Here is a 15,837-nt window from a genome sequence, read left to right on the forward strand (position 1 = left end):
GCAAAAGCCAGTAAGGAAATCTCTAAACTCTGCATCTCCATGTCTGATGTAAAAGTGTTCTTCAGATCTCCAACTCCTTTCTGTCCTGTTTCCTGCAGCACAATTCTTTTGCTTTGGCTGATTTTATTTGCTGAAAGTTTTCCTGAGAAGGTACCGCACAGCTCTGGATACTAAAACTCTTGGAGTCTCCAAAGTAACTTCAAAATTACAGCTTCTAGTTCCAGTATCTGGGATCCACAGATGATCTTCTGAGCTCCTCAAAAGAAGCTGGGTCTCGTCTCCAGCTCTTCCCTCTATAGGACACTAGGTTCTGCTTGACTCCACTCAACTGCTGCTGCTGTTCTTTCTGCTCATCCCACAGGACTGACATCTTCAACATGCTGGGTTCTTCTGTGACAAACAGTCTTCACTGCGTTCCTCTCATGGTTCCTTCATTGTGCCAAGCCCCAGCTGCACTGCACGAAACATTCATGCCTTAAAACCAGTGCCACCTGGGTGAGTCTTACCCAGGACTGAGTCAAGCTGCACCACAAGGTACAATCTTGGCTACCTCTGGAATAAAACTTCTTTCTCCTCTTTGAAAACACTAGATTTCACCTAAGTGATGCTCGTTTCTTCTTCATCCTCACTAATTTTCTAACTACAGGCAACCAGCATCAATTGTCTCAGTCATCCCTTCTATTCTTGCCTCTAAAGCCAGAGCCACATGCACAAGGCTGCTGAGTTCTGCTTGCTAGAGCCAGAACATGGCTCCTTCTATTACATCATCACCAGCTTTATAGGTTTCAACAACTTCATTGCCTAAGCTTGGCTGTGCTTGAACTTGCTCTGTAGATGAACCTTGAACTCAGATCTGCATGGCTTTGTCTCCTGAACACTGGATAATATATGTGTAACACTTTGCCTGTACCTAAGATTTCTTTACCTAAAACTTGTTCTGTTTTAGGAACACTTGAACAAGGAAGACTTGAATCAGAAATCTGCCTGACTCTGATCTCCTGGGATTTAATGCATGTACTTAAGTATATCCTTGTAGATTTCAAATTGAAAACCCAGAATAGTAATCACAATCCATCAATTGTCAATTTCACACATACTGGTAACTCTTGTGTCCACATGAAAACAACTACGTAATAATGCTTAACACGATACAGTTCTCATTTGTCCAACTTCACATCCATGAGTTTAGGTGGATGGAATCTTGCCCTAATGTCACCGTACCTTTAATTCCATTTAATATCATTGATCACAGAATTTAGCTTCATTCAACTTTATGGTACAAGTTTCTTTTTTGACCTAACATTTTATATTTATTTTCTTTCTAAGATTACTATGCTTGCTCAAAACAATCATCATGAGAGTAAACACAGGCCAAAGGCTTTGCTGGCTTCACTGTAACTTCCTTTGTTAATGCAATTAACATCAACCTGTTTACCTTATCTTCAAGGACACTCTACAGACAAGGGCAGAAGGCAGCAATATTCTTCAGGAAAACATCATAAAACTATATACAAAGTTCAAATCACCATTAGTACATATGTGTTCCATATTCCTACTAGGATGGCCCAGTCAGTTCCACTTAATGCATATACAGATCCAAAGTCTAAAAATCCACATTGTTCCATAAAACAAAACAAAAAATACCACATTCAGGCCTATCATAGCAATGTTTAAGTCTGGGGTACCAGCTTCTGTTTTAGATAGAATTTCCATTGCTAAGAAGAGATATTGTAACCAATGCAACTGTGTTAAAGGCAAATATTTAATTGGGCCTGGCTTACACTTTCAAACGTTTAGTCCATTGCCATCATAGCAGGAATGTCAGCATGCAGGCAGCCATGATGCTGGAGAAGGAGCTGAGAGTTCTGCATCCTCATGTGAAGGCATTCAGGAAGAGACTGTCTTCCAGGCAAGTGGTAGGAGGGTCTGATTTGTACTGGCCTGAGCTCCAAAGACCACCACCCTAGGAATTCAATTCCTTCAAAAAGGTAACATCTCCCAGAAGACACATCTCTTAATATTGCCACTTCTTAGGGTCAAGCATATTCAAATTACCACAGTTTATTTCTACAATACTTTCTGCTATCTTTATAAAAAAAACTAAAGTCTTTAGTAAGTAACCAATCTATTAAGGCCTTTGTGTATCACAACAGTCTTTGAGCACCTTCAATAACATCAAAAGTCATCTGTGACTGCCAATACGTTATATGATCTCACCCAACACACTGACATTGAGTTTCTCGAGGTTATTTATTAAGAGAAAAAATGTGACAAGCGTCAACAATCATTTCAAACTTTACAGAGATATGCACAGGCTTTACCACATTCATTACATTTGTTAAGGTTTCTCTAAAGCGTGTGTTCCTTTAAGTGTTTGGAGAGTACAGTTAAATGCAAAGGCTTTATCACATTGACTACATTCATAAGGTTTTACTCTGCACATTTTCCTTTGTGTATTCAGAGATGAGTGTGTCCTGGAAAGGCTTTACCTCATTCATGACATTCAGATTCTCTCCAGTATGTGTTCTTTTATGTGTTGGATTATGACCATGCTATGCAAGGGCTTAACACCTTGATTACTTTGAGTGACTCTCATGAATGTGTTCTATTATGTAGTCACAGATAAAAGTGAATTGCCAAGATTTGACCACAGTGATTACGTTAATGAGGGTTCACTCCACTGTGATTTCTGTTGTGTTAATATTCAAGCAGGTTTCTCTCTTGCATGTAATCATTCCTGTCACGGGAAATGACTCAACTTGCAAATGCTTTACCACATTTATTACATTGATAAGGTTTCTCTCCTGTATGTGCTTTTTTTATAATAATGGTGATTCTAAGGTTCTGAAAAGTCTTTACCACATTGATTACATTCATGAAGTGTCTTTCCAGACTAGTGGGACATGCAAATGCTTTAGCACATTGATTACATTCATAGTTTTTCTCCAATATGTGTTCTTGTATGTTTTAGGAAAAAAACTTTATGGAAAGGCTTTACCATGTTGATTAGATTCATGAGGTTTCGTTCCAGTATGTGTTCTTATATGACGTTGGAGACTACTATGATATGAAAAGGCTTTACCACATTGATTACATTCATAAGGTTTCTCTCCAGTATGTGTTCTTTTATGATATTGGAGATGACTGGATATTGCAAAGGCTTTACCACATTGATTGCATTCATAGGGTTTCTCTCCAGTATGTGTTCTTTTATGTCTTTGGAGACTACTGTGACATGAAAAGGCTTTACCACATTGACTACATTCATAAGGTTTCTCTCCAGTATGTGTTCTTGTATGTCTTTGGAGATTTCTGTGACATGAAAATGCTTTACCACATTGATTACATTGATAAGGTTTCTCTCCAGTATGTGTTCTTTTATGTCTTTGGAGACTACTGTGATGTGAAAAGGCTTTACCACATTGATTACATTCATGTGGTTTCTGTCCAGTATGATTTCTTTCATGCCTGCAACAATAATGGACACATGTGAAAGCTTTACCACATTCATTAGCCTGATCAATCCTTTTATCAATAGGAATAAATTATGCAGTTGGTGTAATAATAAAGAACTTAAAGTTTTTAAAGCTCAGATCTTAAAGTTTTATCAGTTTGATGTTCATGGTTGTACTTGCTCACTGTGGGTTGCTTTACCTCTTTGCAAGAATTTGTAATGGTAAGAGCACTTATTACATGACTCACATTTATAACATCCATTTTCTATATGAGATTTCTATATGATATATTTCACATGGCTGAAGATATCAGGACATTAAATCACTGATTTCTTTCTAAGTTTTTCCTATAGTGTGAATCACACCACTGCAGCATCGTGAACGAGGATAAACAGAAGAATGTCCAAACTTCTAGTACCCATAGAGATTTTCTGCAGTGTGACATTGGGGATGTTCCCAGTAAAGTCAGAAAACCAATTAATTGCAAATGTCTATCTTATTCAGAAAGTCTACCAAAGGCAGAATACTACATATCTTCTCATTATTCTGACATAGATAGAGGTACGTTGTTACTTTTAGTATCTCTATGCTCACAAGGTTTCATCCATTCTGACAATTGATATACCCATTAAAAAGAAGAACAAATGAAAGGTTTCTACATTGAATACACACACATTGACTTTTAGTTCATATCAGACATGATTAATGTTTTTCCATGACAACATTCTTTACTCTCATAAACTGACCTCACAATAAACTTAAAAGTTTCACTACAAGTATATGAGTATCACCAATTTACCATGGAGGATTTGCTTATTAGAAAGTTATGGATACGTGTTTATCACTGTTCAATGTGCAACATCTAAATATTATGAGACTATACAAATTGGTAGTTCCACAACATCATTCTAATGGAGATACAAATCAAATAAAGGAATCCCTTAAGGCATTTTTCCTTCTCTTCTTTCTTAGAGAAATGCATTGCAAACAGAAATCAGATAACTGACATTGAGGTACACAGTTTTGGGAGAATATTATAATCACAGCTACAATAAAAGTACTGATATTTTACATGCTTGCTTTCCTTTAGAGCTTCCAGATCACAGTAAAATTTTTTCACAGGCATATTTGTATCAGTTTAGACATTAAAATTACCTTTCATGACTTCTAGAAGTTTGACATTGTTCTTCAATATGATGGTCTTCCAAATTATAGCCTAAAACACGGTACCAGAAAATAAATGATATGGTATTGGAATTAGGCAAAATTCAGGTTACTATGAATTTTCACAGCAATGAACCTGATTTATTCAACTCAATATTACTTGTTCTCTATTGAAATAAGAGATGATCGTCAGTAATGCAGAAACATTTTTCCCTTATATTGAGAATCAAAAGAAAATTCAGTCTTACCTGTAGCAGTGAGGTTCCAGTAATTCTCAAGCATCACGTCTTGGTACGGATTATTCTGGGAAGGATCCAGGAAATTCCACTCTTCTGCAGTGAAGTTCAGATGCACATCATCGAAACTCACTGTTTCCTGAAATATCACATACATGTGTACAACACAAAGCCTGATACTGACACCACTACAAAGTAAATATATGCTTACTGGACAATGTAAACATAATTCAGGGGATTCCTCCACTTATTTCCTGACACATGAATTATTATCAACATGTCAATTTAGAAGGAACTTGAAATATAAGGTTCACCTGTGTCACTTCTGAACTCTTTGAATTGGATATAGATTTGCAACACAAATGACAATTGAGAGAGATTTGCAGGGGGGAAACAGATCAACTGTGCTTAGCAAACACTTGAAAAACAATATGAACAATTACTAACTACAGAAATAATGGGCCAGCTATATATATTTCTCATGTCTTTAATCACAGAGGTACAGGCAGGTGTATGTCATTGAGCTGGATGCCAACAAGGTCATGAAATGAGTTTCAGGACAGCGAAAGTTACATGTTAAGAACCTCACTTTGCTACAAAAATAAATCAGAAAACAAAAATGATAGAGAGAACTCACAATTCTTTACTGAAGTTCCTGCAAAGAATTATACATTCACTGCAGTTCTGTATTCATCTCACATAAACATGAAGTGAACCAGTTTAAACAGCAACATTAATTAAATTTAACTAAAAGGAAATGCATGTTTAAAGAGTTAAAAATGGACAGATAAAAATATTAGCAATGTATATGCTGATCAGAAATAAAGAATGTAGTTCAGGAGTTGTAGCTCAGGAGATGGAAGTTCGTGCTAGTCTTCCACATAATGGTGATCAATTTCTAGCATACACATGTGGACCAACACCTGCCCATTTCTTCAAGTTCAGGAGTTCTGAGGCCATCTTCTGACAACAGCAAAGATGAGGCACACATGATATTCATATTCATGCACACAGTCATAATGCAATTATTTGTTCAAAAATTTCACAACAAACATAACAGTTAGGCAGAACATCATACACCTGCATTTCAATGAATCTGAAGCATCAGATAATATTGATGACATGAGCATAAGCAATCCAGAGACAAAGAATATAATTTATACATATGGCTAAATTTCAAAATGAAAGATGTGGATGAAGAGCAGCACAAAAGCATGTTCTTATTGAACAAAAACATGTCAGGTGGCTTATGTGCTTTCTATATCTACAATCAGAACAGGAAGTCCTTCACAGGGAAATTTGGTCTAGAAAAACAAAAACAGAATGAATAAATTTAAAAATATAAAACCACCGGGTGTGCAAAATAGCATAGCATTAAACAGCAAATGTGTGCACAGTATCTTATGTGATTTAGGGACAGAGTCCAAATGGGGAATGTATGGGAGCATGAGAAGAAAGCTGAAGGATCATATTCAACCAGCAGAGACTGAAGGAATGGCCAATGAAAAATTATTCAATTGGAGACACACATGGACAAGCTCCAATCCATGATATTATTAAGGATATTTTGTGATGCTCCTACACAGGAACCTTGCATAATTGTCATTGAGAGGCTCCACCCAGCAGCTGACTGAAGCAGAAGCAGAGATCCACAGTCAAACATTGCATGCATCTTGGTAACTCTGATGGAAAAGTTGGGGAAAGGATTGAGGGTCCTGAACAGGATAGGAACTTCACAGGAAGACCAGCAGACTCAACTAACCTTGATCCTTGGTGACATTCAGAGACTGAGGCACAAACAATAACACACACAGTCTGAACACAGGACCATGGCCCATAAGTAGCAGATGTGCAGCTCAGTCTACATGATGGTCTTACAACTACTGTAGCAGGAGCTGTCCCTAAAGCTGCTGTCTGTCACTGGAATCTGTTCCCTTAACTGGGCTGCCAGGTCTGGCCTCAGCAGAGAGGATGCACCTAACCCAATAGAGACTTCATACATCATCATGGATTCCCAGGGGTCCACACCCTCTCAAAGGACAAACAGAAGATACAGGGGCGACTCTGCAAAGCCAGGTGACTTAGAGCAGGGTCTCCACTAAGTTTATAGCCATTTTAATCATAACAACTTGAAACTTAAAAGAGTCCAGATGCCCCTTAACCAAAATATGAATATAGAAAATGTGGTTCATTTACAAAATGAAACATTATTCAGCTACGAAATACAAGGACATCATGAATTTTTCAGGCAAGTGGATACAGCTAGAAACTATCATCTCGATTGAGGCAACCAAGATCTAAAAGCACATGCATGTATGTACTCACTTACAAGTGAAAAATAAGCATAAAATACAGGAAACCCACACTACACTCCATAGACACAAAGAAACTAAACAAGAAAGAAGGGCCAAATGAGCACAGTTGAATCTTACTCAGAAGGTGGAGTAAAGAAATCATAGGAGGCAGATGGAAGAGAGAGAACTGGATGGGAGAGCAGATAAGAAAGGGGAATCGGGGAGAACCAGGAACAGGTGAGATGAGAGACAAGAGTTGGCCAGAGGGGGGAAAATGAATCAAAATCTGCAGCTGGCTGGGGTGAGGGGGTATATTTAGGATATACCAGAGACCACAAACTGGAGGGCACCTAGGAGTGTATGTGGTCGATCTTAGCTGAGATGTATAGCAGTTAGATATGGATGCTGAAGAGGCCACATTCTGCAGTCAGGCAGGACCCATAGTGGAGAGTTAGAGACACAAACCAATCCAAAAACCCTTCTACCCCAAATTTGTTCCTGTACACAAGAATGCAATCTACAACATAGATTCCGTGCAGCAGCAAAATAACCCTTTGATACCATGTTGTTGTTCTAACTTGCTACTCTGCTGCTGTGATTGAATCCTCTAAGCAAAAGCATCTTAGGTAATAAATGGTTTTTGTACATGATTCTGTCAGATCACAGTCCATCATTTTGGGAGCTTAGATTAGAAACTTAAGGCAAAAGGCATGGATAAAAACTGTCCAGGCTTGCTCTCTTGCTTGGTCACTGTCTCATGCTCAGCCTGCTCTCTCATCCAGCTCAGGACCTCTTGCTTAGGGATATTGCCATACTCAGTGGAAGAGCCTTTCTAATCAATCATCAACACTATCTCTCACAGACATAGCAACCAGTCATTCTGATGAGGGCACACCCTCGATTGAGGGTCCCTCAGATGACTGTAGATCTGAAATGGTGAGAACTGAAAACAAAAATGACACAAACACAATAATAAATGAGGAATTTGTTACAACACAAAATCAATAATTTAACCATGTCAATTACAGGAGGCCCTGCCAAAACAAGAGGGAGTTGGAGTTGTGGCTGAGCAAGGACAAGATAGGGAGGGCACCTGGCTCAGAGCAGGGAAGGATACACTGGAATGGGGAGCTCAGAGGCTGTGCTGACCTGGGATGAGCATCTTTAACCCTGGGTTCCCAGGCCAGTGCTAACAAAGAGGAGGCTAAAACAGCTGGAAGGTGGACAGAAAAGCAGATTGTCCCACAGACCTGGAAATGGCCACCGACAAAAGACAGGACCTCTGGTCCAAGGAAGATATGCTATATTTGTGAAAATCAATGAAGAACGACCTTCCATCTCATGGCAGTTCCAACTTCAAAACTACAGAGTCACATATGAACTGGGCAGAGGGTAGTCCAGGATGTGAGAAATGAGGTATTTTTCTTTCTACTCTTTAAAATAAAGTAGGCAGAGCCTGACTTTGCCCTGGATGCTGTCTCGAAGAGCTCTATATCATGGACTAGCCAATGTGTCTATGTTCTGCTGTTAAGAAGGATTTAACCCAAGGTGTGGGGCTAGTAACTAAATCCATTAGGATGAAGTCTGTCTCATTTCCTCAGTGAGAGAATAACAAAGTGCCACACAAAATATACAGCCACAAGGGGGCGGTAAAGGCTACCCAGCAGATTCTTCTACTTGTACAGAGGAGACAATGAAGATGGGAAGACAGCTGTCAGCCATGTAGCAGGGTTCTAAGTAGGTTTAAACCTTCCCAAATTTTTTTTTCTTTTGGATATTTTATTTACATTTCAGATGCCATCCCCTTTTTCCATTTCCCCTCCCTAGAAAACCCCTATTCCATGCCCCCTTTTCCTTTTTGCTGTTATACAATTTTTAAAAATGTTAATCAAAGGCTTTATAAGTTTGGTAATGCTCAATCAGAAGTGTAACCCAGCTGGGCAGTGGTGGCACACACCTTTAATCCCAGCAATTGGGAGGCAGAGGGAGGTGGATTTCCGAGTTCAAAGCCAGCCTGGTCTACCGAGTGAGTTCCAGGACAGCCAGGGCTACACAGAGAAACCCTGTCTCAAAAAACCAAAAAAAAAAAAAAAAAAAAAAAAAAAAGAAGTGTAACCCAATACCCAACCTAAATATATCAACTATCTTCGACTGGTGGAGACACATGAACATCTGCCTCCATGTCCCCCCCCTCTTTCTCTTTCTTTCTTTCTTTCTCTCATCACCTAATTTTTCGTCTCCTTCTCCTCTCCTTACTCCTTCTCTTCCTCTCAGTACTGCTCCCAACTTAGCTCCTCCTACATATCACTCGTCCTGTTAAAATAAAACATTTCTCTAAAAGTACAATTAGAATATAATTATTTCTAATTGTACCAGTGAGGTGCAAGATAGTCCTAATACCCAGTCCATCATTTTGTTGACTAACCAGAACCTCTGTCATCTCTCCTAACTAAAACATTTAGTTCTGAACCTGGCTTTTTCTTGGCTTTAGAATGAATGTCAGCTGAAAACCATCCCCAAAATTAAGACCATGTGCACACCATCTGCTACATCAGGCTTTGAAACATCTTCCAAGCCCTTTGGGGCTTCAACCCTCCAGTGCGTCCACTATACTGTGCTTCCACAGTAACTTTAGTCATCTCCATTTGCAAATACTCAAGAAAAATCTAAAACCCAAGGTACACAGACACAAATCTGACAGATAAGCCACTCTGACACAAAGAACAATGACACATCAGCATTCAGTTGGGATTTCGGAGGGTTTCCGTGTTCCAATCCATGCACCAAGATGTTGTGCCCAAGTCACTGGTACACCAAAGGCCACCAAGAACCTATTGCAATGCAAATACACGAAGGTCTGTACTATGAGCTCAGTAACAAGGATTCTCCCCAGTCAATCTCACATCAGGTCCAAAATGAGAGACCAAGTCTAGGGGTGCTGAGTATTTATTGCAGCTGCAACAAGATTGGGACATTAACATACTGGTCAGCAACTTACTTTTTAAGAAATTTTATATCTGGCATAATTGGCAATAAAAAACCAGGGGATAAAACCATCTGACAACTATGATGGGTAGGCTAACCTTTTTTTCCTCTTTAAGTTTTATTAGTTATCTCTATGTAGCTAAACCTTGCTGTTGTACCTTGACTGGCTGTTGATAAGAGGGTTTTCTCATAGGATGTCTGCTCAAGTGGACTTTGTGCAATCTTTGTGCAAGAGTTGGTTGGACTTCATAAACTCACCTTTTTGACTAAGACCTTTATTATCAAAAGATGCTACTGTTTGCCTGCAAGCCATGACTGAAAGTAAAACAGGTACGCTATCCAAGACATAATTCATTGTCTGTTACTGCAAACCCTAATATCAGTTGCCCTTACAACTGGCACAGAATACAAGTGGCCCTCACCATTGGAAAAGAATACTAGTGGAAATTACCTCTCCCCTTGTGCATGCCTCCTAAAGATACTGCAGACCATCCCCACTTGCCCTTTCTTTCCTGCCTCATCCCTGTATCATAGACCCCACTTGGGCAGATAGTTCCTGTTCACCCACATGCCATGCCTGAAACGACACAAAATAACTTTTCAATAGATCTACCACAATATTTGTTATCTCAAATGCAATTTTCACAGTTGCCTCTAGTACTGTACAAAACACCAGAAGCAGCCTAACCTCACTAATGACAACGTCTCCTTGTAGATTACTAAGATCATCTCTTCCTGCCCATCTCTTCCCCCAGCTTTCAAAATTAGCAAGCATTCCCTCTGGAACATAACAAACAAACAGGTCAGTAAAAGAGGCAACAGTCAGCCAAAGCTCTCTGCAAATCCAAACATTAAACAGTAACCCAGGAACAAAACACCCACCCAAACAAGACAAATCCAAAAATAAGTACCTAAATCAATAATCATTTCAAACCCAGAGGCCTAGACACCACCATTGGAATATAAATAACAACCAGGAAAGTAAGTCACCAAGAAATCCAAGCAATCCTATCACAGCAGGTCCTGAGAAATTAAAACATGCAACAGATAAGGTACAAAGGAGGTTGCTTAGGGGAAGGGATAGAGATGATGCACATGTCTAGAGGACCTGCAGACATTCAGACAGACAGGTAGCAGAGGGAGAGAGCGCTGAGGGTAGAGAAAGAGAATAGAGAGGGGCATGTGCAGAGAACAGAGACAGGGAACAAACAGAGCTGTGTAGCTGGTGGTCTGTGTATATAAAGCACACCTGACAACAGCAGCAGGTGATGGAGGCAGGGAATGACTTAAGCAGCTGCTAAGTTCCTGAGAGTTGGCCAATAAAATTGCCTGTGCACTGACAACTACAGAGACAAGGTTCACCCACAGAACAGGAAAGGAAGAGAGAGTCTCAGACATTAAAGATGAATAAAACAAAATGGATACATGGGTCAAAAAATGTAGATTCTAAAAGTTTCCTAGCCCTAAACAACCCGAAATTCTGCAACATATGAGAAGGGAATAATTACAGATGATTGGAATAGAAAAAAGAAAACTTTCTGTCTAAAGGTCTAGAAAATAGTTTCAATGAAATCATAAAGGAAACTTTTCCTAAACCAAAGAAGATGCCTGTTAATGGACAAGAAGCATGCATAAAACCCAACGGATTGGAGGGAAAAAAAGTCCCTTTACCACATAATAAAGAAACACTAGCCACTCGGTGGTGGCACAGGACTTTAATCCCAGCACTTGGGAGGCAGAGGCAGGTGGATTTCTGAGATCGAGGCCAGCCTGGTCTACAGAGTGAGTTCCAGGACAGCCAGAGATACACATAGAAATCCTCTCTCGAAAAACCAAAAAAAGAAAAAAAACCAAAACACTAAAGGTAAAAAATAAAGCAACATAAAAAACTGAAACAGAAAAAAAAGTAACAAAACTAAAACAAAGTAAGAACAAGTAATGTATGAAAACAGATCTATTAGATTTATGCCTGTCTTCATTAAAACAGCTTTTGTTTGTTTGTTTGTTTGTTTCTTTTTGGGACAGGGTTTCTCTGTGTAGCCCTGGCTATCCTGGAACTCACTCTGTAGACCAGGCTGAGTTCAAACTCAGAAATCCGCCTGCCTCTGCCTCCCAAATGCTGGGATTAAAGGTGTGTGCCACCACTGCCCAGCTATACCTGTCTTCTTAATGTATTCTATAAAAGACAAAAGGGTTTGGACACATGTGCTGCAGAGTCAGAGAAACCACCCGTGTTTCTACAAGAAAACAACTGGTCCAAATGTTTTGTGCAGATTCAGAATCAGCCATGACAGAGAAGTTACTCAGAGGTCACCTCCTGATTTAACACGTGAGGGGCATCACCAGGGACCTCACTGGTGGTCACATCTGGCTGATGCTTCCCAAGCAGCCCCAGAGAGGACCCAGCACCCCAGCTCCCACTGCTCAGCCGCCTGCCCTTACCCATTATGCGCAGTGATCCTGTGCTCACCATGATGAGATTTCAGAGCTTCACTGAGGTCTCCACACAGTGCCCACAACAGGGCTCAGAGCAGGACACAGAGAGCCACTTAAGACTGCACAGGAACAGTGAACTTGCAGACTGGCATCCAGAACAATCCGCCTCCTTGTCTGATTGGCAGGTATGCTTGGAAGCATTGATTGGCCTGTGAGTCTTACCACTCCTCAAGGTTAAAGTGTGCTTTTGAACATGAAAGACAGCATTCAAACAAAGAAACAAAAGGAGACAATTAACACACGTGAGCAGCAAGCAACAAAATAAAAACAGAGAGTCGAGTTCAGGCTCACTTATTTCTTGCTGAATTTTCATTAATATGACTTACCTTTCTCGATGCAGCAGATTCCAGTGGTGATCACCTTCATTTCCCTTCTGAATTTTTGCCAGATCCTTCTTCCAGCAAGGTCCCTCACTAGGTCTCTCTTCTTCTCTCCAAGTCCCAAGTCCTAAGTTCCTAGTCCTTATTGCCTCCAAGTTCCAAGTTACTTCTTGCAAGTTCTCTTCCAAGTGCCTGATACCTAATGCCTAATTCCTACTCCAAGTTGTACTCCAAGTTCTACTCTCTGAAGTGTCTGATCCTCTGCTGTCTGCCTCTGCCTTTTATATGTCTCACTTCTAAGCCACACCTCTAAGTCACACCTTTAATCATGCCCTTAGGTCTTGTCTCTAAATATGATCTCTAGGTCACACTCTGATGTTACACACCTTTAATCTCACACACCTTCAATCTCACATAGCCAAGGAAAGTCCTGGGTATCCAAAGCAAGATGTTATCAGAGTGTGTTCAGCTGTTGTAGACTATTGTAATACAAGTCTCATGTCAGGGTATATGGCTCAAGATGGCTACAAAGCTGATAGCCACTTACTGCTAATAGTCAGCTCCCAACAGAAATGGGACAAAAAGTAGTCAACCTGAATCCAACTCTCTGTATTGGTTAGCTTCCAGAAAGATAATGAAAATGGGACAAGAAATTAGTCAGCCTGAATTCAACTCTCTGTTTTGGTTTTGTTTGCTGCTCACATGTGTTAATTTTCTGCTTTTGTTCTTGCATGCTGTCTTTTTTGCTCGAAATAAAAGGAATCATAAGTTAGAATCCAAAATACAACCAAAGGTTGATGGCAATTTGTCAGAGCCAGATTGTGCTGACCAAGAGGAAGTGGAAGTCAAATTTTATGAAGCTGAAATGCCCTCTTCCTATGTGTCTCCACCTGCAAGTGCTCCCCCAATGGAGACAATGGTTGTAGATTCCAAAAAGGAGTTACAGGACAAAATTTCTACCCTTAAACAACTGATAGAGTTAGAAAAAAAGTATCAGGACTTAAGGAGAAGGGCAATTTGCTTCTAGTGATAACCAGATGCAATATGACCCAGGTTTATATGCTCAAATTCAAAATGCGGCCATGAAGGCTTGGCATAAACTTCCAGTAAAGGGAGACCCTGGTGCATCTTTAATAACAGTCAGGCAAGGGCCTGATGAGTTAATTTCTGACTTTGTTCATCGATTAATGACAACAGCAGGGAGGATTTTTGGTAATGCAGAGGCAGGCATAGATTATGTTAAACAACTTGAATATGAAAATGCTAATCCTGCCTGCCAAGCGGCCATTAGACCTTATAGGAAAAAGACAGACCTTACCATATATATCAGACTCTGTTCTGACATAGGTCCCTCTTACCAACAGGGCTTAGCTATGGCAGCTGCCATGCAAGGACAATTAGTAAGAGATTTTTTGGCAAGTAAAGACAGAAAGGCATGTTTTAAATGTGGCAAGCCTGGACAATTTGCAAAAGATTGCTAGTAGAAAATGTGTTAAGCCAGAGACAGCCTGGAAAACAGCCTGGGCTCTGCCCACTTTGAAAATATGTAAGGCATTGGGCTAGTGATTGTAGGTCTAAACAAGACACACAAGGTAACACCCTTTCCCATAATCAGGGAAACGAGAACAGAGGCCAGATCCAGGCTTATGGAGCAGTCAGTGTCCTACCGGAAAACACCAATCCCTTTCTGAACTCAGTCGAGCAACACCAGGAAGCACAGGACTGGACCTCAGTTCTTCCACCCACACAGTATTAATCCCAGAAATGGGACCTCAGGCCTTACCCACTGGAGTGTTTGGACCACTCTATCCAAATGTGTTTGGCCTGATAGTGGGAAGAAGCAGTGCTACTATGCAGGGACTACAATTTTTTTCCTGGAGTTATAGATAATGATTATCAAGGTGAGATTAAGGTAATGGCACAGGCAATTCAGAATATAGTCACCATTCCTACAGGAAAGAGCATAGCTCAACTATTGTTACTTCCATTGTACCCTACTAATCACAAATATAAGAATCCTAAAAGAGGGGATCAAGGCTTTGGTTCCCCTGATGCATACTGGGTACAGCCTATAGTTAAACAAAAACCTATGATGACAATTTGGCTGGATGGAAAGGCATTCCAAAGCTTGGTTGACACAAGAGCTGATGTAACTATCCTAAAACAAAGTGATTGGCCTGCCACCTGGCCTCTTACCCCAACCTTAACTAATTCAATGGGGTATTGGCCAAAGTCAAAACACACTAAAAAGCTCTAAGATGCTGATGTGGAAAGATAAAAAGGAAATACAGGAAATATACAACCGTATGTCATCTCAGGCCTTCCCATTAATCTCTGGGGCAGAGATCTGTTATCCCAGTTGGGATTGATTATGTGCAGCCCTAATGAAGTAATAGCGGCTCAAATGATAAACTCTGAATTTTCCCCCAGGGAAAGGATTAGTAAAAAGTTAAGAAGAGATTATCTAACTTGGATCAGGCCAGGCAGTGGTGGTGAACACCTTTAATCCCAGCACTTGGGAGGCAGAGGCAGGCAGATTTCTGTGTTCAAGGCCAGCCTGGTCTACAGAGTGAGTTCCAGGTTAGCCAGGGCTACCAGGTCCTCTTTCTGAAGGAAATACCAAGGCAGAACTAGCTACTCGAATAGCTGCAGTTTCTTTATCAAATCAGAAATCTAATTTGGATCAGGCCATAAAGGCTCATGAGGTACATCACCTCAATTCTAAAACTTTAAAAGGTATGTTTAAAATTACCAGAGAACAAGCTAGACAAATTGTTAAACAATGTCAATCATGTGTTAAACTTTGACCAGTTCCTCATTTGGGTGTAAATCCAAAGGGACTGATACCAAAAAGTATCTGGCAAATGGATGTTACTCATTATAATGA

General features: G+C 40.1%; 1 protein-coding gene across 1 annotated transcript in view; it reads right to left on the reverse strand.

Annotated features, from left to right (window-relative positions):
- LOC143433755 (uncharacterized) overlaps positions 1-15,837 on the reverse strand; it is a 198,743-nt gene that overhangs the window by 107,807 nt on the left and 75,099 nt on the right. The window contains 1 exon segment of the mRNA XM_076928141.1: positions 3,047-3,386. Coding sequence (XP_076784256.1) covers positions 3,047-3,386 — 340 coding nt within the window.

Source organism: Arvicanthis niloticus, assembly GCF_011762505.2.
Source record: "Arvicanthis niloticus isolate mArvNil1 chromosome Y unlocalized genomic scaffold, mArvNil1.pat.X SUPER_Y_unloc_2, whole genome shotgun sequence".
In the NCBI taxonomy this organism is placed as follows: Eukaryota; Metazoa; Chordata; class Mammalia; order Rodentia; family Muridae; genus Arvicanthis; species Arvicanthis niloticus.